This window comes from Chelonia mydas, chromosome 5 (genome assembly GCF_015237465.2).
Source record: "Chelonia mydas isolate rCheMyd1 chromosome 5, rCheMyd1.pri.v2, whole genome shotgun sequence".
Classification (NCBI taxonomy): domain Eukaryota; kingdom Metazoa; phylum Chordata; order Testudines; family Cheloniidae; genus Chelonia; species Chelonia mydas.
Window position 1 is genome coordinate 99,515,210 of NC_051245.2, and position 24,491 is coordinate 99,539,700.

The 24,491-nt window shown below is 37.7% G+C and overlaps 1 protein-coding gene across 5 annotated transcripts in view; it reads right to left on the bottom strand.

Annotated features, from left to right (window-relative positions):
* RFX3 (regulatory factor X3) overlaps positions 1 to 24,491 on the bottom strand; it is a 232,094-nt gene that overhangs the window by 55,081 nt on the left and 152,522 nt on the right. For 4 of the 5 annotated variants that reach the window (XM_043546783.1, XM_037901877.2, XM_007065591.4 and 1 more), the window contains 2 exons: positions 12,851 to 13,109; positions 2,755 to 2,829 (listed from right to left, as the gene is read on the bottom strand). In XM_043546783.1, the coding sequence (XP_043402718.1) occupies positions 2,755 to 2,829; positions 12,851 to 13,109 (334 nt within the window). The remainder of the gene's footprint in view (positions 1 to 2,754; positions 2,830 to 12,850; positions 13,110 to 24,491) is intronic. The other variant, XM_037901878.2, reaches the window with a different exon arrangement.

Here is a 24,491-nt window from a genome sequence, read left to right on the forward strand (position 1 = left end):
TTCCCAATTAACTTCTAAATGTAACATTTGGGGGTTTTTTTCCAGATGGATTATAACCTATTAGGATTCATTTTAAGTGCACTTTACTAATGATCTGAATTCTTGACAGATATTATTTCAACTATAACTTGCATTAGCCAATGTTGGCACAGCATAATCCAAGATAAGCATAGAACAAGGATTTTTGCTCTAGGGTGGATGTATTTCAGTGGCAAAAGGCATCAAGTGATTATTTGCTAGATTGCTGGAAAGAAGAGTGCCCAAGGCTGTATGTAATTTTAAAAGGAAAATAATCTACAAACATTATACAGCTATTGTAAACATATTTCTTCAATGCAGAATAAGAATTCTACATCTGAGCTGTTCAGGATTTGAATACTAGCTTGTTGACTAATAGTATTAGTAGCATTTAAGGATGGATAAGTATGAAGTGTTTACACGGTAAAAACTGGCAAATTGACTCCGGCTTCACTAAAACTCCGATGTTTATACAACATTCAATTATAAATTGATTAGTCAAGTCAACCTCATGCACAAAGAAATCAGAAAAAGAAAAAAGTAGAGGAGAAATGAAAAATGAGCAAGCATCAATAAAGGCAACCACACTCCAGGACGGCTAACAATGGAGGTATAGTACCATAGAAAGCCAAGTCAGCAGACTATTATTTTTGAGAGTTTAAATTTTTGTCATGGATGAATAGAACATTTGTAATGTAAAAGGTAATTCTAATGAAATTCACAGCTTTTCAGGCCTGATCTAAAGCCCATTTATATCAGAAGTGTCTCTACTTTGACTTAATGCGCTTTGGCTCAGACCTCTGGAAATCAAAATGAAGGGTAGTTTGAGAAATAGGGAGAAAACAAAAAAACATATTACATTTCTTCCATGTTACACCAATTTGAGTCAGAAGTCAAAATAAATACACTTTTAAAAATAGGCAAACTATAAAATAAATTCAACCATTTTCTGTCAACTTCTTGTATGGGTGATTGGGGCTGTCAAGACTATCATGTCAAAGAAATATGTTTGTGTGTCCTATACAGAATCAAAGACAGAGCCCTATCCTGATTACATACTGATCTTTTATTAAAATTTGAAATAATGCCCAAATTAAAGAAACAAAAGAGAAAAGTTGTGACATAGTATAATGGGTACATGTAAATATTATTAGCAGAAAGGTATTTGTAAATAGTGCATATAACTATATACATGTCTATATGTAAATAATGGAATAAAGTTACCCAAGGTAAACAGCCTATCATCTAGCTCTTCTTAGATATGATGTTAAGGATTGTGTGCTTCCATATGGGATTCAAGACAAAGTAACAGCTCTCTGTATCTCCAGTTTTAACATGCTTTGGCCCTTTGCCAAGGTTATGATCTCTTCAGAATGGTATCTAATTAACCCTGATAATGCAATTTCTAGGCAGCCTTCTATCTTCAAAACAACATTTCTTTTTAACATCCAAGATAGAATTTAAAAGTCTTAATCACATTGATGCTATTCAATCTCTCTTCCCACAATTTTAGCAGTTTCTAAAGTTATTTTCTCTTTCACGTGTTTTAGAATCAATCCCTTATTGTTTCTTGCCATCATGATGGGAAACTTTCACACAAAGTTATTGGTTTTTCAGGTTCCGATTATGGGACATTTTCAGAACAAAATGTATAATTGCTTTGGTTTGATTTCTAAATTATTGTGTCTACTGTCATGAAACCAATTGATAGTACAAAAATAAACTTCTGAAATTGAGATTTAGTTTCCTATTCTCCATTTTTTTGGTAGAAGAATAAAAAAGTGTGATCAGAGAATAAGAATCAGTTTTGATTAGTAGCCTTAATATGTGATAAGGAGGGAACATATACAAATGCCAAATAATATAATTTAAATAAAGCAACTTTTACCAGCTGGAAAGATATTTCTGGAAAAACTTGGGCTGGCAATTCATTTTATAATTTATACAGTAAATTGGAGATTAAGCTTTGGGCCCTTTTCCCTCTCTATACAAAAGTTACATTTAATATCTTTACCACTATATTTTAAAATGCTGTTTTTATACGAACACCCACCTTAGGCAAAAGTTATTCTTACTGAAGATTCTTATTTTTAGGATTTGTAAATTCAGACCAAATAAAGAGGTATAAAGAGCAAAACATATCTCCAGCTTTCAGAGTAATCAATTGTTTTCATTTTTTCAGCCCATGGAGGCAACATCTTGTATAAGTCATTTAACAGAAATACCAACACCACTTTATGGACCTTCAGCATTCTTTTGTCATTTTCAATAAATTCATTATTCAGAATAAAGTAATGCCATTCTCTAAAATAATCCAAAAGATATTACATACTCATGCTGCATGCTCCACCCCCAAAAAATTATTATACAGTGCCCAGATTCTTTTTAGAGGCTAATTTTATCTCAAATACCAACCCCCTAGATAATTAAGAATTTTTCAATGATTATTTTCACAATTACATTATTGTGAAACTCAGACTGTGGTAACACCTGTGGACATAATGCAGAACCTAAGAAACTAACTCAATAATATATATGTATTTAGTGACATTTCACCTGACAAAACATAGCCATGGGAGATGCTGTATAAGATTACAAGTGCCTGAGAAAGGAAGATTAAGAGGCCAAAAAACCAAAATAAAATAAAATAGCAATAAAACCAAACAGGCATTTAGAGATAGATTAAGCATGCAGACAAAGCAGGAGATTAGTTTACATGAAGAAGAGGCAACTTACATGGCTGTTGAGAAGAGAGCTTCTGTGAGTGGACAGACCATCAGACTTTTGCAGTGTCTCAATCGCCATTTCAATCTGATAATAGATGTCATTAAAAAAAGGGCTCAAGACAAGACAGTAATAAAAGGCTGACCAGAGAAACTTTGATAGATTGCTTAAAGTTCAACAGGAATTGCTTAAACTTCAGTCCAGCTTATTGAACAAATTCTATTAACTGCCTGATTCTGGAGTTCCTGTGAAAGCAAAACTCCCAGTAACTTTGGGAGGCATTTTGCTTTTATACACACTGAAGGATCAGGCCCTCAGAAAATTCAATTCACCCTCCTCTCTGCTCAAGAAATAAAACAAGCACAAAATTTATTTCTAAGTCACAATGCAAATATAAAAACCTTCTGAACATTCAGTATCTTTAACCAAACGCAGAGGGTGGGGTGGGGAAATACAACCCACACCCGGGGTCCTGAAGAGTTTTTCCCAAGGATATGAGAAAACCCCTTGCACAGTTTGAAGACAGAGATATGAACTCGAGGCAACATTTTTTCTCTTTGTGCACCCAAACACCTAGAGTGAACTCCTACATGCTCTGAATTCAATGGGAGTTTAGCCATTAGATTCAGTGGTGGCTGGATTTTAGCCTTCTTCCCTGACATAGCATTTTTTACACATCCAAAGATCTCAGGAAAGTTGATGGAAGTTTTGGGTGTGCACATAGTGCAGGTTTCAGCTCTGAGAAAATATTCTAATTTATTCAGAATAATTTTACCTTTTAAGATGAAAATTATTATTATATATCACCCCTTAAACATACAGCAGTATTATTCCTAATGCATATGTGTAAAGACCCCCACCCAGTCTTTTTTTCATAACTTTGGATCTTAATGTCACTTTTGGCGGCTTCCGTAGTAGTGTTATTGAGTAAAATTACAGGGTAATTGTAGTTCTGTATTAAGTGTAACTGTGGCTACGGCAGAGAAAAAACATTGGAAATGACAGAGGCAATGAGATGTAAAATAGAAAAGCTTTCATGGAAACACCTTCCCACACCCACACCCTTTTTTAGAGTTCAGTAAGAGGACAGATAATCATGTTCACTCAGTGTGCAGTAAAAATAGCAAGAAATGAATTAGTCTTGTAAAATGGAAAAAACAAAAACATGGCATATTCAAAACTAACTGTAAGTTTAAAGACACTTATCTTTTTCCCGATAGACAATTTTTATTGAGTCCTCTCCCCCCCGCACATTGCCTTATTACCATACTACCCACAGATTTTCCAGTCTAATTTACAAGCATCAGTAGGGTTCATCAATACACACATGAACTGAAATAAAAAAGATTTCAGATGTCATGTATTACACTTTACTAGCACACATGCAAAATTAACTTCTCCCTTGTTACAGTAATAATTTTATTGCAACATTAATTAAAAAGGTACTTTTCTTAATCTTGAACATTACATTTCTCTTTCGGACAGTTGTTTTTGTTTTAGAAATGCAAGCCCTTTTTATTCAGGTAAAGTGTTGAAAAGAATGTCTGATTACAAAATAAATGACATAATTTTGACAAGGCTAAAGAACAATTTTTTTTTTGCTAAATTATGATAATCTAGTCTGACCTCCTACATAACACAGGTCATAGAGTTTCACCACATAATTCCTGCATCAAGCCTGTGACTTCTGGTTGAGTTAGAGTATTTCATAGATACGTAGATTCCAAGGCCAGAAGGGAACCATTGTAATCATCTAGTCTGACCTACTGTATAACAGAGGCCACAGAGCTTCCCTAAAATAATTCCTAGAGCAGATCTTTTAGAAAAACATCCACTCTTGATTTAAAACTGATCCGTCATGGAGAATCCATCATGACACTTGGTTAAATGATGATTTGCTCTCATTGTTAAACATGTACCTCTTATTTCCAGTCTGAATTTGTCTAGTTTTAACTTCCAGTCATTGGCTCTTGTTAAACTTTTCTCTGATAGACTGAAGAGCCCATTATTAAATATTTATTCCCAATGTAGGTAATCATAGATTGTAATCAAGTCACTCCTTAACCTTCTCCGTGTTAAAATAAACAGATTGAGTTCCTTGAACCTATTATTATAAAGCATATTTTCTAATCTTTTAGTCATTCTTGTAACTCTTCTCTGAACCCTCTCCTTTATCAACATACTTCTTGAATTGTGGACACCAGAACTAGACATAGTTTTCCAGCAGCAGTTGCACCAGTGCCAAATTACAGAGGTAAAATAATCTTGTTACTCCTACTCAAGATGCCCTTTGTTTATTCGGCTAAGGAGCGTATTAGCCCTTTTGGTCACAGCATCGCACTGGGAGCTCATGTTCAGCTCATTTTACAGCATGACCCCTAAATCTTTTTCAGAGTCACTGCTTCCCAGGAATAAGTCCCCCATCCTGTAAGTATGGCCTATATTCTTTGTTCCTAGATGTATACAGGTTTCAGAGTAACAGCCGTGTTAGTCTGTATTCGCAAAAAGAAAAGGAGGACTTGTGGCACCTTAGAGACTAACCAATTTATCTGAGCATGAGCTTTCGTGAGCTACAGCTCACTTCATCGGATGCATACATCCGATGAAGTGAGCTGTAGCTCACGAAAGCTCATGCTCAGATAAATTGGTTAGTCTCTAAGGTGCCACACGTCCTCCTTTTCTTTTTTAGATGTATACATTTACCCATATTAAAATGCACAGTTTGCTTGTGCGCAATGTACCAAGCCATCCAGATTTTTCTGTATCCTCTTAATTATTTATCACTCCCACTATTTTTGTGTAATCTGCAAACTTTATCAATGATGATTTTATGTTTTCTTCCAGGTCATTAATAAAAGTGTAAAACAGCGTAGGGCCAAGAATCGATCCCTGCAAGCTGCCACCAGAAACACACCCATTCGATGATTACATTGTCAGACCTATCAGTTAGCACAGCATTAGCTTTCTTCTAATACTTCCCCGGTGTTCCACGACATATTGAAAATCAATATTAACGATCCAGCAAGCTCTTCAGCTAGCTCTTTTAAAACTCTTGGATGCAAGTTATCTGAATCTGCTGAGTTTAAAATGTCTAACTTCAGTAGCTGCTATTTAACAGCCTCTTGAGATACTAGTGGAATGAATGTGACTACATCATCTGTTGTTTCCCCCAAATACAGAACAAATGTTTATTGAACACTTTTGCCTTTTCTGCATCATTATTGATATTTGGTAATTCTACCATTTCCACTAGACCAATACCATTGTTAGGATTCTTTTTGTTCCTAATATACTTTTTAAAAATTCCTTCTTACTGTCCTTAATGCTGCTGTCCATAAATTCCTCCTTCTGTCCCTTTGCTTCCCTTATCAATTTTCTATAATTCCTAGCTTCTGATTTATATTCATTACTAAGAACTTCCCCTTTCGTCCATTGGTTATATATTAAAAAAAATATATATATATAGCTGTTTTCACACCCCTTCTAAACCAGGCTAGGTTTTTGTAAGTCAATATGGCCTTCTTCCTTGATTCTGGCTTTTGGGGTATGTAGTAAAGTGTTCTTAAAGAATTACCAATCATCATTCACAGTTTCCTGATTACATTATTCCTCCCAGCTAATCTGGCTCAATTTTTTTTATCTTTGTGAAATTGTCTCCTTTAAAGCACGAAATATACATCAACTGTTCTTTGAAAAGGAAGTGGTGCTAGTGAGGTGAGTTAGGCTGACAGGCTGACCTGGGATCAAAGAGGCCTGAAGCAGCAGCGATCATCTCAAGAGAGAACAGCCCAGACTTGAACAGACAGAAAAATTAAACTTGAGAAATTCTGTCAGGATTCTCCACAGCAGTAGTGGAGCCTTTAACAGATTATAATGAATTTTGCTAAGCAGACAAAAAAGAAATGGAAGCTGGAGAGAAGGAATTATTCTAAGCATGGTATACCAAAAGCTTTTTAAATATACCCTCAAAAGAAATACAAATTATAAAAATAAATTAAAAAATCTTCTCTGAAGAAGATTGTCTCTGGAGTCTTCTCTGAGTGTCTACTTTAAAATAAAATATAAATAAGCCTTAAAAACCTATTATTTTTCTTAAAATTGATCAATTCAATTAAAAAAAATAAGCAGGATCAATCACAATCAAAAGTTTATAATTGCTACTGGACAGAAAACCTGGTGCAACTGCACATTCTTAATATGTCTGAAACCACAAAAGAATATACATATTGACCGATTAATATAAACTTTGTTATATTATCATTTTTTATATAAGGCATGTACATACTTAACATATTAAGCATGGGTGAATATCCAGAATGTTTGGGGTTTAGATAAGCATCTAAAAAGTTAAGTTTTTTTTCGAAAACTCATTCAAACTTTTAGCTTCTCCTCTCCAACCAGACAACTTTCCCCAATAGGCCTAAGCTTCCCACCTGACATAATCCAGTCTTCTGGGAAGAGGACTAGTGGCTATCTACTCTCCTTTACTGGCATCTTAAAAGGGTGGCCAGCTCATCACTCCCCCCAAATCCTCCATTAAGCAATCTATTGAGTGTGCCAGTTCTTTCTCTCCCTTCTTCTGCAGAAAGACCCTAAACTCTCCATTGGGTTTCACTGCTGTTGGCTTTTTCACAGTTTGTGGCTAATATATCCAAGAGTACACTACACTCAGAAACACAAATCTTCAAGCTCTCACATAGGGACTTGTAGATCTGGCTTTGTGTATGCCTCAATCCCAAAGGGAAATGTCATTATCTCCCAGAATTTAAGCCCTGCTGGGTTCAGTCCCATAGAGAAATCAGAAGCAAGAAAGGAAAGAAGTTCAGTTCAGGCTATAAAAACACTCCAAAAAGCTGTGACAAAATATTTTATCTGAATCAGTTTGCCTTCCCCTAGTGTGTACAGCGATAAACTGCCAACTTAAAAAAAAAAAAAAAAAGTTATTTCACCTAGGAATGGCTGAATTGTTTGGATACATTAAAACTGATCCCAAACCATCACCCAAAACACAACCATCCCAGAATAAAATAGAACTATGACACTTTATAAGTTTATATATTTTTTTAAATAATTCTAATTGTGCCATTAACATGGTGTATTACTACCATTGGGCCACCTTCTTTGTTTGTTAATACCCTTTCTCCTACCCTCAGATGCCTAGCTGGTGTGGTTTTGTTTTTTAAATAAGGAGCATAAGCTCTTTCAGATATGAACCATGCCTCCTTTTATGTTTGGAGAGTGCCTAGCACACTGTGATTCCAGAAACAATAAATAATAAGTATGGGGATTCAAAATATTTTTAGTTATTTGCTTTGTTTTAATTTTATGTACTTTCTGATTGAACTAAAGGATCTACACTACAAAAAATGTTCCAGCAGTGTGAGTGGAAGACTGCTTGCGCTTGGTGATGCCTTTTATGCATGGCACCACATTACTTGCTGATCAATCCCGAAACTTGTTAGAAGCAGCAGGACTGACAAACGGGAGCCTCTCATTGGCTAACAGGCATTGCAACACACTTACTGTTAAGTAGTTAAATAAATTGTTTTTTAAGTTTTGACATCAGAAAAATATTTGTAAAATAATTCTCTTTTATCACAGGGACAGTGCATATGTATTTGAGTATGGGGAGACTGTCTGGAGATTCAGGTTCTATAATTTAGAGGCTGTTGATATTCCTATTACTTTCTTGTCTTTACTGAACCTCTGCAGCCCTCAGCAACTCCTACCTCATTCATCCACCACCTTGGATGGAACATGCAGCCTTCTTCAATATCATTGTAAATACCAGCATAACAATCAACGAGTAACAGGAAGAGAGTTCTGCAACAATGCAACTGAAGTCTTTTCTTGACCTGTCCAAACACTCAAACCAAATGTACCAATTTTACTATGTTATTAATCTCAACTGAACTTGGCCTACCCTCATATCAGCATCACACACTACTGCTGCATCTCTGGTCTGGCTGCCATAAGTTTTTTAGTACAATAAACTATTCTTAATAACTAGGAAAATGCAAATTATTACAGCTAAACAGAATAGCTAAGTGTTTGATGGAAATAAGCAATGCCAATGGAGGAAATGTAACGAGTAACATGAATTCTAACAAACTTTCCTCATGCATGCCAATGTATCCCTCAAGTATGTTTATGAAAGAGAGATTCTGAAAAGTTCACAACTGGTAATTAACGGAATTCCTGCTGTAACCTGAGAAGGGCACTGTCAAGTATTGTGGACTCAATATTTGTTTTGTAAAAGTTTTACAAAAGCAAATATGAATATATTTTCATGATCCAAAACAAAATATGATTTTATTTTATTTAAACAGTCCTCAAACATTACAGGAGAAAACCAACAAAGTGTGTACCAAGGAATGCCACTAGACAGCTGGTGATCACACCGTTGCCAAAAGCTTTGATGGTGTGATATGATCGCCAATGATGAACATAAACTGAACATCCAGCCAGATCACCTTAATGATTTAGCTAGATCTGCAAGAAGGCTACATCCTTTGGGATTTGCCATGATGGATGATGATTATGATACATCTCAAGATTATGCTGATACATGAGAAGAAGCATAAAGTGAATGTGAAAAAAAATAAAAGAAAAACTGTCAATGATAGTCTATTTTTGTTGAAGAGCGCAATAAGTAAACAGATAGCAAATCTGAAGAAAAATAAACTGGATTTTTTTAGATTTTTCCCCCCACTTTTAATAATCTAAGGTACTGTGAGTAACACAGGTTATTTTTTTTAAAAATTGACTTTTAACTTGACAGCATCTCTTTAATGTCATATTTTGACACCAAAACCAATCTATCTAATCTTTTTTTAAAAATCAAGACTAGCTAAAATTTTATTAATAAAACTAAACTGTTAATTTCTACAGAAGCTTTGTGATTTGATGAATGGGGATGAATGACAGCAAATAAAGTTGCTTAGTGCAAGTGACAAAACAGAATTAGATACAGATATGACAAAAGTGATAGAGGTTATGATGTGCGCACACAAATGGCAGTAAACAAAATTTTAGTTGCTTACATTTCCTTTGTCTCCTTGTGAAAATTATATAAATTCATTCAAAAGGCTTGAAAAACTTTGCTGCATATTTATCACAATGACAAACAGCTTTGATACACGTTATTTAGATCACTCAAAAGAATTCTTTAGACAAGTATAGAAAAGCGTTATGATGATGCAATTAAGATGAGGGTCACAAGTGAAATGAGTTCTAGCTATCTGAGCTTGAGTCGGCAATGCATATAAAAACACTGTACTTTATTGCTAAAGATTGGCTGGTATATTATTAACTTCCAAGTAAAATTAAAACTCAGTAGGTATTTCAGATCAATTAACAGTTTGAGCTGAACCTTTTACATTTCAGTCAAACGCTTGTATGTAATCAGTTGAACCCATATATACCAAGTGCCCAATGTAATAAAAAAAATTCATATACCATTTAGCTTATCCTGCTTAACATTTTAGCAGCAAGAAATGCATCTGCAATTTATTCAGTTTCCTTAACCAGATACTCAAACAAATACAAGGTACCTTCTGAACATGGGGGAAGAGGAGAAATATTATTGTAGTGATAAAAGAGCAATTTTACAAATACAAAGTATTTTTTCTGCACTCCTAAAACAAACCTGCTACGGTAATGTACACAGGAACACACTATATGCTTAAGACAACTTTTTTAAACACAAACAGCAAGAGCAGGGGAATTGAGATAGATATTTACCTTAAAAATATATTTTATTTTGCAAGCCAATTGTTTCTGTTCAAAATGATCATAAAACATAGAAAAAATATTGCTTGTCTTATTGTGTTAAAATTATAATTGCTGGAAAAACCACATTTTAAACTGTCTATGCTCTTAAAAGACGCATTATTTCAAAGGCAATGTGTCTTATGTAAAGCAAAAATTAACCTGGCAAATACAATTGTTGAATTGTAGATTATATTATAAAATCCTTTGTAAATATAGAGACATGCTTCTCCATATTTGGGAAAAAAATCTAATTTGGTTTTCGGTTGCAAAATTTAACATGGGACTTTCAGACTAGTAAAAATTTTCAAGTATATCAGATTTCAATGCAAGTCCAGTATTCTTCACTTTTCTGAAATATTTTTTTCAATTATGTTTGCTGTTTACATTTAATCAACAGTTTGCCCCCGCTGAGCTCATCTTTTCCACTTATTTTATTCTGCTGTCACTTCAGACTGCTGAACTTATGACATATTATTTTATATGGTAACAGAACGACATCAGAATGGCATCATCCTATTAAACACAAGATTATATCTGTACTGGTAGGATCAGGTAGCTTTCTTGCTACTGGGTTATAAAGAGGGGACGTTATTATTCAAACGTAAAGCCATTAATAATAGCTAAGAGAACACAAGAAAATATTTGCCATTTAATATTTTTTTCTAGAAACATCTGTTGTGGAGATGACCCTTCCCTTCACGTTTGCCTACAGGAAACTACTCTAGTTCTGCACCTATTTTGTAATCCTAGGACGCATACTAAACTGGCTGTAAGACCAAAACTGCAGAATTTCTTCAATTTCATTGAACTGGGCTATAGAAGGAACTAATGCAAAATGTTCTATATAAAAGCCATGAAAAGGAAAAATATATCATCAGAGATTTTTTAATTAAATAAATCTGATTTATCAGTGATACTCTTTTAAGAACCACCTTTTAAAATTAAAATACTGTAAATGCTGCAACATATAATCCCTTTCCTTTAGTGATCAAAAAACATGCATATAAAAACTCCTGCTGCAGGCTGAATCTCTGTTCTCTTAATTTTCCAATATAACATGACTTAGGCTATGATTCAGAGTTCTTTACGTTTTTTCTTTTCATTCATAACAGTCCTCAATAAAAGAATTTACAATACCATATAGTGATGGCAGTTTCAATGTTAGCGGGAAATATCACCTTTTACTTTTAATAACCCAGATTGCATTTAGTCCTTGATTATATTAATGCAATTAATTGTTATTTTACAAGATCATTTGCATTATCTGATGCCACAGTAATGGGCTCATCATTTCAAATGCATGCAGCTTCAAATGTTGACATATTATTAGTTGATTTTTACAGATTTCAGCTGTCTCCAAAACTAAAATCCCTTAGTTTTTTAGTAACTTTTTGCACTAATATATAAATACTATTTAGTCATGCTCCATCTTGCTATTCTTCTCCTGAGGACATTTTTCAGTTTGCTCTTTCTACTTCACTTTCCATAATTTCACTTGTCCTTTAATTTCTAATGTCCATAATCGGGGCAGAATCTCCTCAAGGAGTAGGTAAAAAATGTACACTAAAGCTATTCAGCAAGGATACAGTAAATATAAACCAATTTTTCTTAATTAGAATCAGGACTGACTAAGTTCTTAAGGGAAAGGACTATGTTTGCCTTGTTTGTCTCTATAGGTTAAGGTCACCCATCACTGTGGTAACAGAATGCTTCTTGGTATCTATATTTAATACACCTAGTACAATGAGGCTCTGATCCTCAGAAGATTGGGGTCTTTGGGAGTTACCAGAAATATTAAATAATAATTGGGAATGACCAGAAATAATAAATAATAATTAACCACAAGCAGAACAATACTAAAAGTTAATATAGTGGAACTATTCAGAATTAGTGGTGACTATTTTGAGATATGATACAAAATAAATACCAAAACTGGATTTAGAAAATGCAATGAATGCAAAGAAGTTACATATATCTGTAGGGTTAAGATATTAGTTATAAAATTCAATTATATAAACAAAGTGTTCCTTGCAAGGTAATATTTTGTTTCTTTTTCAGAAAGCAGAAAAACATATGTCCAACAATTTAAGGCCCTGATCCTGCAAATACTCAAGCATGCACACAACTTTATCCACATGAACAGCACAATGAACTAAATGGAGTTCTTCATATGCACAAAGTTAAGCACCTTTATAAGTGTTTGCAGGATGGGGATCAAAATTACTTATTTTTTCAAACACATTATTTCGGTTACAGGAAACATATATAGTCATAAAAGAGCACAACAGGGACCAGGAAACTTGCTCTAAAAATTTATGTAGTTGTGAATACTTACTGTCGCTGGGGAGGCCCGCATTGTATGAGTCACTGAATGAGCAGAATTTTCCATTGAATTGCCAATCAGATAGGTCCCTCCAGAGCTGCTAATGAGTTGTCCTCCTGTGACACCCATTTGAATCCCTCCAGAGCCCACCATACTATGAGATGAGACCACTGTTGTCACTTGTGCAGAACCTCCTTGAGTATCAAAGTAATTCCCCCCGGTGTTTTGGCTATACATCTGGGTTTCTGTATAAGGGTAAGTTGTTGTTCGGCTTTAGGAAAAGAAAAAAAAAAAGGTATTTATTTGTCTTCTTTATTGGGTGAGTGCAATGTTAACACTGTGGAAATGAGTATACAATAGTTGCAATCAAATTAAATAAGACTGGTGCACAACCCATGTCCCCACTGACAATAGCATTTTGCAATGTCTAAGCATTGAGTAATTGACTTCCATGACTAAGTATTGAAATAAGTATTTTCCCCCAATATGGATCATCAGGTGGGCTTGAACTCTGACCTTTCAGATCCTCAGCAAAACCAGGGTCCTGTGTATTTGGCAATTTTAATTTTTGTCCATAGAATTTGCTGCAGAATTCACCCCCTTGTTTCAGGATTGCGTCCCAGAATCTGATTGATTTTCAGTTGCGTTTCTAGACATTATTATTGCAGAGAAAATCTAAAAAACGTGAACCGAGTTTAAACCCAATCCAGTGTCATCTGTCTGCATCTGCAGAGAACATGAAGCAATAGCTCTGGGAATTGTAACCTGCCCCAATCATCTTAATCAGAGGCACTTTGAAATTCTGTGGCTGAGCAATTTGGCACTTTCCCAAGTTGCCATGGAATTCAACTTTTTTGTCACAGAATTCACCATATCCCTGCAACTGTGCACCTGATATTTTACTTCCTGTCTGTGTCCCTACTAGGGTTGCCAGGCATCCAGTTTTTGACTGGAATGCCTGGTTGAAAAGGGACCCTGGCGGCTTCGGTTGGCACTGCTGACCAGGCCGTTAAAAGTCCAGTCGGTGGCGCAGTGGGGCCTGGGGTTAATGCAGGCTCCCTACCTGCCCTAGCTCCGCGCGGCTCCCAGAAGCAGCCTCCAGGTTCCTGCAGCACCACGGCGCATGGGCGGCCAGGAGAGCTCCACACGCTGCCCTGACCATCGGCTCCCATTGGTCGGGAACTGCGACCAATGGGAGCTGCGGGGGTGGTGCCTGCAGGGCTGCAGGGGGCTGGCGACCACTTCCTGGGAGCCGAGGTAAGTGCCGCTGGAACCCCGCAGCCCCTCCCCCACCCCAACCCCCTGTCCCAGCCCTGAGCCCCCTCCTGCACCTGAAACCCCTCATCCCTGGCCTGACCTCAGAGCCCACACCCCCAGCCAGAGCCCACATTCCCTTCCACATTCAAAACCCCTCGGCCCCAGCCTGGAGCCCCCTCCTGCACACCAAACACCTCATCACCAACCCCACCCCAGAGCCCGCACCTCTCCCGCACCGCAACCCTTGCCCCAGCCCGAAGCTCTGTCCCGTACCCTTAACCCCTCATTTCAGGCCCCATCCGGAGTCCATACCCCCCAATCCAGAGCCTATGCTCCCCCGCATCCCAACCCCCTGCCCCAGCCCAAAGCCCTCTCCCACACCCCAAACCCCTCATCCCTGCCCCACCCCGAGCCCTCACCCCCCTTTTGCACCCCAAACCCCAACCCCAGGCCAGTGAAAGTGAGTGAGGGTGGGAGAGAGTGAGCAAGGGAGGGAGGGGAGATGGAGCGAGTGGGGGGCGGGGCCCTGGAGAAGGAGCGGGGGAAGGGGGTGGGGCTGTTCTGTTTTGTGCGATTAGAAAGTTGGCAATTCTGGTCCCAGCTGTGCCAGAATCTGGCTGCTGCCTCCTGCCCTCCAGAAGAGTGAGTTAATTGGATGGCAGTGTATGCTGCCTACATTAAACCATGAAACCAGACAGCACAGGGTGAGGGCACCCAAAATTACAATCTTCTGGACAACAAGGCATGGGCAAGACTTTCTGTGCACTTTGTCAACACTACTCTATAATTATTCAGAAGAGTCCATGTGCATAAGGCAGACCACTCCCCTTTCCTCACAAGGGGTTGAGCATTCTGCCTTAACAAAAGAGTCTAAGAGACTGGAACAGGAAATAGATACCAGGTCAGCTGCTGAGCAGTGCCCTACTGGCCATGACAATACATTGTTCTTTTAAAAGAACAAAGACTTACACTTGATTTATTAACAAATCAGCAGAGCAAGGGCTCAGTGGTAATTTATCCTTCTCTAGATTCTGCAATCTATTAGCTTTTAAACAATGGCAGAATCACAGAATACTTGGGGCCATGATAATAGCACAGACCAGAACTTGATAGCTTAAATTACCTTTACACTCTGGCCATCATGAACTCCCTCAGGATTCTCCCTTGTCGTTCAGAGCCACTTTAGAAGCTATGAAGCTTCACTTTAAAAATTTTTAATGCTTTTAAATCCTTGTGCTATACTATTATTGTCATGAGAGGGTGGAGCTTCTAAAGTAGCTTTTAAAGTTTTTTTTTTAAAATGATTCCAACCTCCTTTGTAAAGTCTATTGAGATCTATACATGAGATCTATACATTATTATTATTATTATTATTTCAAAAGTATAAAAACAGCCGTGAGAATTCACCACCAATCTAAGAAGACTGCAGCATCATACAGAATAAAACAAACAAAAAAAACCTGTGAAAAAATATTTGGTGAGGAGGGAGTTCCTGGATGTGCGTTCTACTCTTTAGTAACACCTCTTCCTGAGAACTAGAAGCATTCAATCTTGTGCATCATAATATACCACCAGGCATGCCAGTTACTAAAGTTCTGTGCATGCCCTGTTATATTTTATTGTTTACGTACCATTTTCCTCTAGAAATTTTCCAAAAAAATTAATACTACTAGAAATAAAATTTCAGGGACAAAAAAGTTGTTTTACAGCATGAGTAGTTTGCAGCACATCAGAACAGAAACCAGCTATCCAATTGTGAATTCAGTAAATCTAGGCATTACTGTAATGCTACTACTAAAATAAATTTGAAGTTGCACAGCTGAATTTCTAACAACTGACTATGGGCACCTAAATACTGTTACTATGTTTGTTTGTTTTTTAAATTCTTCAGTTTCTACTGTCATACTTTTTGGGGAAAACGTATATAATAATCATGAATAAATGCACTGATACAGAAAGGATAAATAAGTTTAGACTGTGTGTATGCACGCACACAGAGAGTGATGTATTCCCAGCTGACTCTATTATTAGGTTTTATGTAAACGTCAAGACTCTGATCTGTTCACTTCTATAAATTAGTGCTCCTTCCAGCCATCCCATCATGCCTTAGCCAGTACCTTAACTCTACGTGACCCTGAATTTTCTTTGAACTACTAATTCGCTAGGTGATCACCATCTCTGTATTTATGTTTGTCTGTAGGGGTTGTTTTTAGTTTTAGAACCACTTTTACTTATATTGTTTTCTTCAAAAATATTTTTTCCTCGCAATGAATTTTCTTCCTGTAGTGTCATGTTTTACTTTAAAAAAAAAGCAGCCATCTAATTATACAATTTTGAAGCTGGTTAAGAATCTGAACTCAGGAATGTGCACTCAAGTTGAGCCTATAATTTTTGAGTGTTAATCATCTTTTACTTTATTTTCAGAATCATTATTCTCCAATTGTAAACTGTAAAGATTGAATTATTAATTCACATTGCTAATTATAAGCACTCTCTTCCAAATACAGTTCTTGGAAAATACATGAAATAATCAAAATTATAGATATAATATTATAATTATATATAATATTATAAATTTATATATATATAAAAAACACACACACAGATATCTAACATTAGAAATATTGGCACATATTACAGTGACTGTAAAGGGGTAGTACACAACACTTCTGTGTTTAAAATGAGGGAAATGACTTTCTTTGCAATCCTATTAATTTTTCTGTAGTTCTGGTCCACATAAGAAATAAAGGGGCATAATTATAAAACTCAGAATTACTCATCAGACTTTTTTGTGGACTAGCCAGTCTGAGCTGGTAGAAAAGTTTGTCAGAAGTTATACTTATAGTTTTGAAATGTAGATTAGCCTTACACAGGATATAACCATTTCTGAAGGGACTATTCATTGAGCTATAGAGTATGGTGGATGTAAATAAAAATATGGATAGTTCCATATAATGAATAAGGAGCTGTGGACCTAGGATTGTGCATGGAGCTGGTAACCCCATCACATAAAACAAATATAGTACAGGAATGAATGCCGGCAGCCATATTGGTGTGCCACAGGTTCCAAAAAGACACCAGCTTCATGGGAAGAATATGATAGGCATTAGTCAAACCCAGAAGGAAGCCTATGTCCTGAAAAGTACATTGGTCAAGATCAGATCAGTGATGAAAATCAGATTTTGGAATGTGAGAATAATATATGAAACTACTAAAACTGCTAAAAAAAGAAAGAAAGAAAAAGGACAGCTATCATCTTGATGTCCTTGTTATCAGTGAGTGTAGGTGGACAGGTTCAAATAAACTACATTTCAGAGAAACAAATAAGATCATAATCTACTGTAGGAAAGTAGATGATAGCCATGAAGCTGGCACAGAAATTCTAAAGTTGAAAGAAGCTGAGCAGGCACTAAGCAAGTGGGAATAGTTAAATTAAGGAATTATTGGAACTTGTTTTCAGACTAGATTCTTCAAACTAACAGTCATACAATGCTATGCACCAAACCAGGAAAAGCCTGGAAAAGAAAAAAATTGCTTTTTATGATTTGTTATAGGATGTGTTAACCAAAGTCCTCAAATATGATATCACAATGACTATGCATGATTTTAATGTAAAGGTTGGAAGTAATAATAATAATGTAATAAAGTAATAATGATTGGTTGGATATATTATGGGCAAATGCGGCAGGGATTTGGACATGAATCAAAATGGTGAACAACAAGCAGAAAGTTGAAGTGTGAATGACCTAGTGATAAGTGGAGCAACACTCCCTTCCCGCATAATGAAATCCATAAAGTGACACTGAACTCCCCAGATGGTACTGCAAAGAACCAGATACATTGCTTCTGCATTTCAAGGAAGTTTTGCAGCTTGCTGGCAGATGTATGTGCATACAGGGGAACAGACATGGGAAGTGACCATAATCTTTGTATCACTAAATTGAAGATCAAGTTAAAGAAGAAGAATGTGGTTAAAAAAAGGCCATGAAGCAAGTGTGCAAAATCAGAAGACCCAGACACAAAATGTGCTTTTCAGTTTGAACTGAAGAACAAGTTCAGTGTTCTCATGGAGTCAAAATGAAGGAAACAAAGACACTGATACTATGTGGGAAGATATCAGAGAGTGCTATCTAGAAAGTGCAAAGACAGTCTTAACAGCAATGAAATTTAAAAGGTATGGATGGTCTAGTGATGCACTTGGGAAGCAGTGGAAAAAAGAAGTGTAAAGCAAAAACTTACGAATGCTAAGACAAGAAGAAGAGACAAGCAAGTAGCAAGAAGAATACAGAGCTCTAGACAGAAAGATAAAAAGGAGTGCTAGAAAAGATAAAAAGGCATTTATTGATAGAATCTATGAAGAGGCTGAAGATGCCAGCCAAAGAGGTGAATTTACTACTTTGTGTAAGACAACCAAACAGCTAATAGGAAACTCTAGCAGTATTGGAGGCCCTATTAAAGATGCAAATGGAAAGAGACTAAGTACAGAACAAGAACAAAGGAAAAGATGAGCAGAACATTTTCAGGCTGTTTTAAATAGACCAAGTCCAAGTGAACTATTAGAAATACATGATGAAGACCTACCACCAGAGCTTGATATTAATTTAGAAGACATTACAATGGAATAAGTTAGAAAAGCCATCAGTAAACTTAAAAATGGGAAAGTAGCTGGAGAGAATAACATTACCAACGAGATGCTTAAAGAAAGTTATGAAAGAGCCCTCTATGACTTTCCTTGGGTTTTTGGATAGAATATGGAATGAAGAAAAGAACTCATTCCAATGGAAGAGGGGCCTTATTGTAAAATTGCCAAAGAAATACGACTCTACCAACTACAATAACTGGAGAGAAATTATATTACTCTCAGTGGCTGGGAAAATCACGTGCAACATCATCCTGGAACATTTTAAGAAACGTATAGATCTCCAATTTGGAGAAGAACAAGCTGGTTTTAGATCACTGAGATAACGTGCAGACCATACTGTTGTTCTCAGACATATTACAGAACAAAGTGTAGAATGGAAAGCCCCTCTTGTGATAAATTTTATAAATTTCCAGAAGGCTTCTGACAGTATACACAGAAACAGTCCTTGGAAAATTATGGCATACTAGGGAATACAAGCAAAAATGATTAAATAGCAGATCTATATCATAATGTTGAATGTGCAGTCAAAGATGGTGACAAAAATCAATCAATGCTCTGCAGTGACAACAACTGGAGTAAGGCAAAGCTGTATTATGTCCCCACTATTGTTTGCATTCGTCACTGACTATGTCATGAGGAAAGTAACCACAAAAGATAAGCAGTGAATTTTATGGATAAATTATAAAGCACAATTTGATGACTTTGTTTTTGTCAATGACATTGTCCTGATTAATCAACATATCATTTAATGGAAGAAAAGACCCAGCTTTTGGCAGACACAGCAAAACAAGTTAGCTTGTTCATCAGCAAGAGAACGACAAAAATATATGGCCATCCAACACCCCAAAAGCAACCATCAAAGTAGATGGAGAAAACAACGAAGAAACACCAGAAGAAGTAAGTCATTTTACCTGGGGGTTGAGATGTGAAATGATGGTGACACTATGCTAATATCAAACAACAAATATCAAAAGCAGCACGACTTACATAAATTTGAAAAGATTTGGAAAAGTAGCATGATTGGCACTAACACAAAACTATGAATTTTTAACACTGGCATCATGTCTGTCCTCTTTCATGAACCAGAGTCACGGAAATCTACAACAGAAATTGATAAGAAGAAGATCAACCCATTCCAAAGTTAACAACTACAAAAGATTTTCAGAATTCACTGGAAAGAGTTTCTTGCAACATCAGAAATTCTAAGAAGAGCAGACCAATCTGAAGCATTAAACATGGTATGAAGAGGAAGATGGACATTTTCAGGACACACTTTAAGGATGCCACCAACATGATTTCCAATCAAATGATAATATGGAGACAACATGAACAGAGAAAAACAGGGTGGCCTAGAGAAACATTAGGCATAATAACAGAGCAAGAAGCCAAATCTATTAACATGACACCCAGGGCTTGTCTACACTACTGTGTACTTAAATCTACCGCGGTGTCTTCACTGCAATAAGTCGACAGCTGACGCTCTCCCATCGACTCCGCTTGCGCTCCTCGTTCTGGTGGAGTACCAGAGTCTACGAGAGAGCGCTCAGAGGTCGATTTATCGCATCTATACTAGATACAATAAATCAACCCCCACTGGATTGATTGCTACCCCCCAATCCAGCGAGTAGTGTAGACAAGCCCCCAGAAGCCTGAATAGACCAGCACAAGACCGAAATAAATGGCAGAAACTAGTGGGTGCTCTTTGCACCTGAGGGTATGAGAGTATATAGAGATAAAGAAGACATATATAAATTTACATTTAAGATGTTCTAGCTGTATATTGGGGTACGCTAATTTTCTACAATTAGCGTAGACACTCTCTAATGTGTCTAATATAAATGTTATGTTAATGTGCACAGATGGTAATTCACCTGCAAAAGAGTCAAGAAATTCAAAGTTATGGCTCCCACAGCAACTGTATCATAACTTTCTTTCACATTTTGGCTTGAATCCCATGTCCCAGCATAATGACTGAATAAACAGGTTTTATGCAGGGCGCTCCTTGGGAGCTACACTGAACAGAATCCTTTATTCCCAAGATATGGAAAGGAAATATTGCAGTTTGTGGGCTGCAATAGTCTCCATAGCCCCACCATATGAAAGTATAGCCAGCAGATCCATACAGTCAGAGGTCCCCCATTCTTGCTGGTAGACAGCAACATTCTCAAACACACAAGGGGTGGCGATTTCTCCAGCACAGACTCTCTAAACCATTGGAAGAGAAACAGATCACATGGCTTGAGGCTGGATGGACTAATAGAATGTCATTGCTTCCAACGATCAAATTTCTGTTTAACTAAAGAAAACGCATAAAGTCTAAAGAAAGGTAGAAGGACGGGACGGGTAGGTCTACGTTTCTCAGAGAACAAAAATTACAGGTAAGTAATTTGCTTTTCTCCAGTAGTTACTTATAGTAAATCTACTCTATGTATATTCTATATATAGAATAATTACATAAAATATATCTGCAACAAGAATAACTGTATGGGAGAAAACTTACACTAAAACAGGGTTGCATGATAATACAACATGTAGAAATTCCATTGTGACATTAAATGAATAATGTTGACAAACCATACAGCCTACATATTATTGATTATACAGACACTTCCAAAATGTGTTAAGAAGTGAAAATAAATATGTAAGCATAAACAGCAAGACAGTTTTTGTACAAGGAGACAAACACTGCAGAATCCAGTATTTCTTGCTCATGGAAATAGAAAATGTTTTAAAGTCCACTGGACACATAGCATTTAAGAAAAGTTTGGACTCATGAAAATTGAGGAAATAAAAAAAAGTTCCCCTGTACTTTGAAGCCTATGTTCTCTGAAGACTCTTAAGGAAGGGAAGAAGGATGGGTTGGGGGATCCACACTGACTATAATATCTCAAAGAAACACAGTTTCTAGAGATTAACTAATCATTCTTTCTTTGTGTATGTGTCATCGTGGATTCCACTGTAGATGGCTGGCACAGAGCATCGTCTTCAGGATGGCAGGCATGAAGAGCACCAGATACATTAGTCAAACAATGATGGGAGTACTGCTCTTCTGAACCTGGTATTGGATCTACTAGCCAAGTGCAGTGCACAGTGCTCTACAAATGTGAGCAGACTGCTCCACCTAGCAGAGTTCAGATACTGAAACATTTCTGAAACAGGCCAAGGATGTTGCTTGACCTCTGACAGAGTAAGCCTTGATACTGGGGGAGGTATATTTGACAGCTGGCAGCACAGATCAGACTCAGTCTAAGTTCCATCTTGCTGCCACACTTGGTAAGAGGGAATTATGGGAGGGTTGTGGCTGCTGTGCTCTTTATGTTCTTGTACAGGAGCATAAGGAAGCACAGGACACATGTGCAGCCCCAATGGACATTGCTACTGAAAAAAATTCCAAAGAAGAAGGTGGAGATTGCTGGTGCAGAAGAGCTGGATACTATCTGGAAGGGGAGATTGGAGAAATACAGTGCCAATCTCTCCTAGACTCCAGTGCCCAGGTATCCATTGTACATACCACTGAGACTGAGAGGAATCATCAACCCTATAAATTAGCTGTCAGGGTGGATAACAGAATGATGCTTCAAGTTCTGGGAATGTGGCACACAGTCATCAACCTCCAGGCTTTACAACTAACCTGTGAATTCCTCTTGGTAAAAGATGGCACTCAGTATGCCTGATTGGGACGGACTTCCTGAAGAAATACCATGTTGCTGTGAATTTCACCAACTGTTCTTGTTCTCTGTTGGGAAGGTGATTTCCCCTGTTCACTACAGACGGCCATGTGGAAGTGCATGGAGAGGCGGTAGAAAAAAATCTGATGGAGCCTCTAAAATTGAGATGATTATCCCAGGCAGATCAAAGGTGGGTGCCAAGATGATGAAGGTGGTCTGATTGAGCCCTAACCTTCAAATAGGCTGGAGCTCCTCACTGGACACTCGATTGGTAGGAGCTGATGTGGCAAATCCTGGTATGGATAGCCAACATGTCAACAAAGCCATTGGTCGTGTATCAGCATATGGTGATTGGCACACTTGAAAGGGGTGTGCTGGTCCTGCAGGAAGATCACAAAACCAAGAACCCAGTTGATGTGAGGAAGTTGAAACCAGACCAGGGTCAAGGCAACAAAGGGCTGGGAAGAAAGGCTCAGAGAGATGCAGGACTTGAGTTCAAGTTTAAACAATACAGTCTGAAGCTTGAACAGATGTGAACAGTACAGGAAGTTTTGTTAGAATATGCAAATATATTTAGTCATGGTGACCCATCATCTGGGATGCACTGTGTTAATAAAGTATTGGATCAGTTCTGGGAATGCCAGACATATCAATCAAAGACTTGGAAGGATCCCCATTCATTTTCAGCAGGAGTTCAAGCAATGGCTCGCAAGAAATGGAGGAGAGTGGGCTCATTAGGCCCTCTGTGAGCCTGTAGGCTGCTCCAGTGATTTTGGTGTGGAAGATACATGGACGTGTGTGGGACTGCAGGGATTATCATAGACTGAATTATGCAACTGTTAATAATGCCTATTCCTTGTGCCACACTGACAACACATTAGATGGCCTGGTTAAAGACTGATGGTTCTCCACCCTTGACCTGGCAAGTGGGGATTGGCCAATGTAGGTGTATCCAGAAGATAACGCTAAAACAGCATTGTGCACCAAGCAGGGACTTTTTGAGCTCAACATGCTGCCATGTGGTCTGTGTAATGTGCTAGGTACATTCCAGAGGCTCATGGATATCGTGTCAGCAGACTTGCAGAAAACATCCTACCTAGTCTACCAGGATGAGATCATTGTGATAGGTTGAATTTTGGAAGAACATCTGCAGAAACTGAAATCAGCACTCAAGAAGTTGAAAGGTGTCAATCTGAAAGTTAACTACACTAAGTGTCAGCTTTTTCTTTAGCGATGTGACATACTGGGGCACATGATCTCTATGGAGGGAGCAGGCCCAGATCCAGAGAAGGTGGATATGTCAGAGCATGGCCTGTACCTTGGTATGTAACCAAGGTGCACAGTTTCCTACGTCTGGCCTCCTACTACAAAAGATCCGTAACAGAATTTGCTGTCTTGGCTAGCCCCTTACACAAAAGCCCCACCAGATTTGAAGTTCTCTGGAAATGTGGAAAACAACGGGAGAAGATTTAATTGGCACTATATCTGTGAAAAGGGAATAGCAGGTTGGACATAGCTGGATTCCATTTCGCTGCCACAGATGGTAAGAGGGAACTATGGAAAGGACGCGGCTGGTCCAGCTTTTATGCCCTCACATGGGAGCACAAGGAGGCACAGGCTGCATGAACGGTCCCAAGGGACGCTGCTATTCAAAAGATGACAATCTCATGAGCATGGGATGCATGCACAACTACACTGGGATTTACACTGACATAAAGTAGAATCTTGGGTTCCATTCCAAGCTCCAGAGGAGAATGTGCTGTAACAGGCAGACTCTTCTGTCCATTTCCCCAAGCACGATCCCTTCTGACCCATCCCCTGCAATCTGTCCCTGTCCCAGTCCTGTCTCTTCCCAACCTCTGGCTCCTTATCCAGTCCCACTATCCTTACCTAGCCAGTCCCAGTCTCCACTGCTCAGGCTTCTCATTCCAGTCCCAGTCTTCTTGCCCATCCATTTCCAGTTCCTCCCTACCCCCAACTCCTTGTCCCCAGTCTCTTTGTCCATCCAGGCCCAGACCCGCCTGTCCCCCATGGCTCCTCATCTGAACTGCCTCCATCCTGGTCTCTAGTGGTCCATCCATTCTCC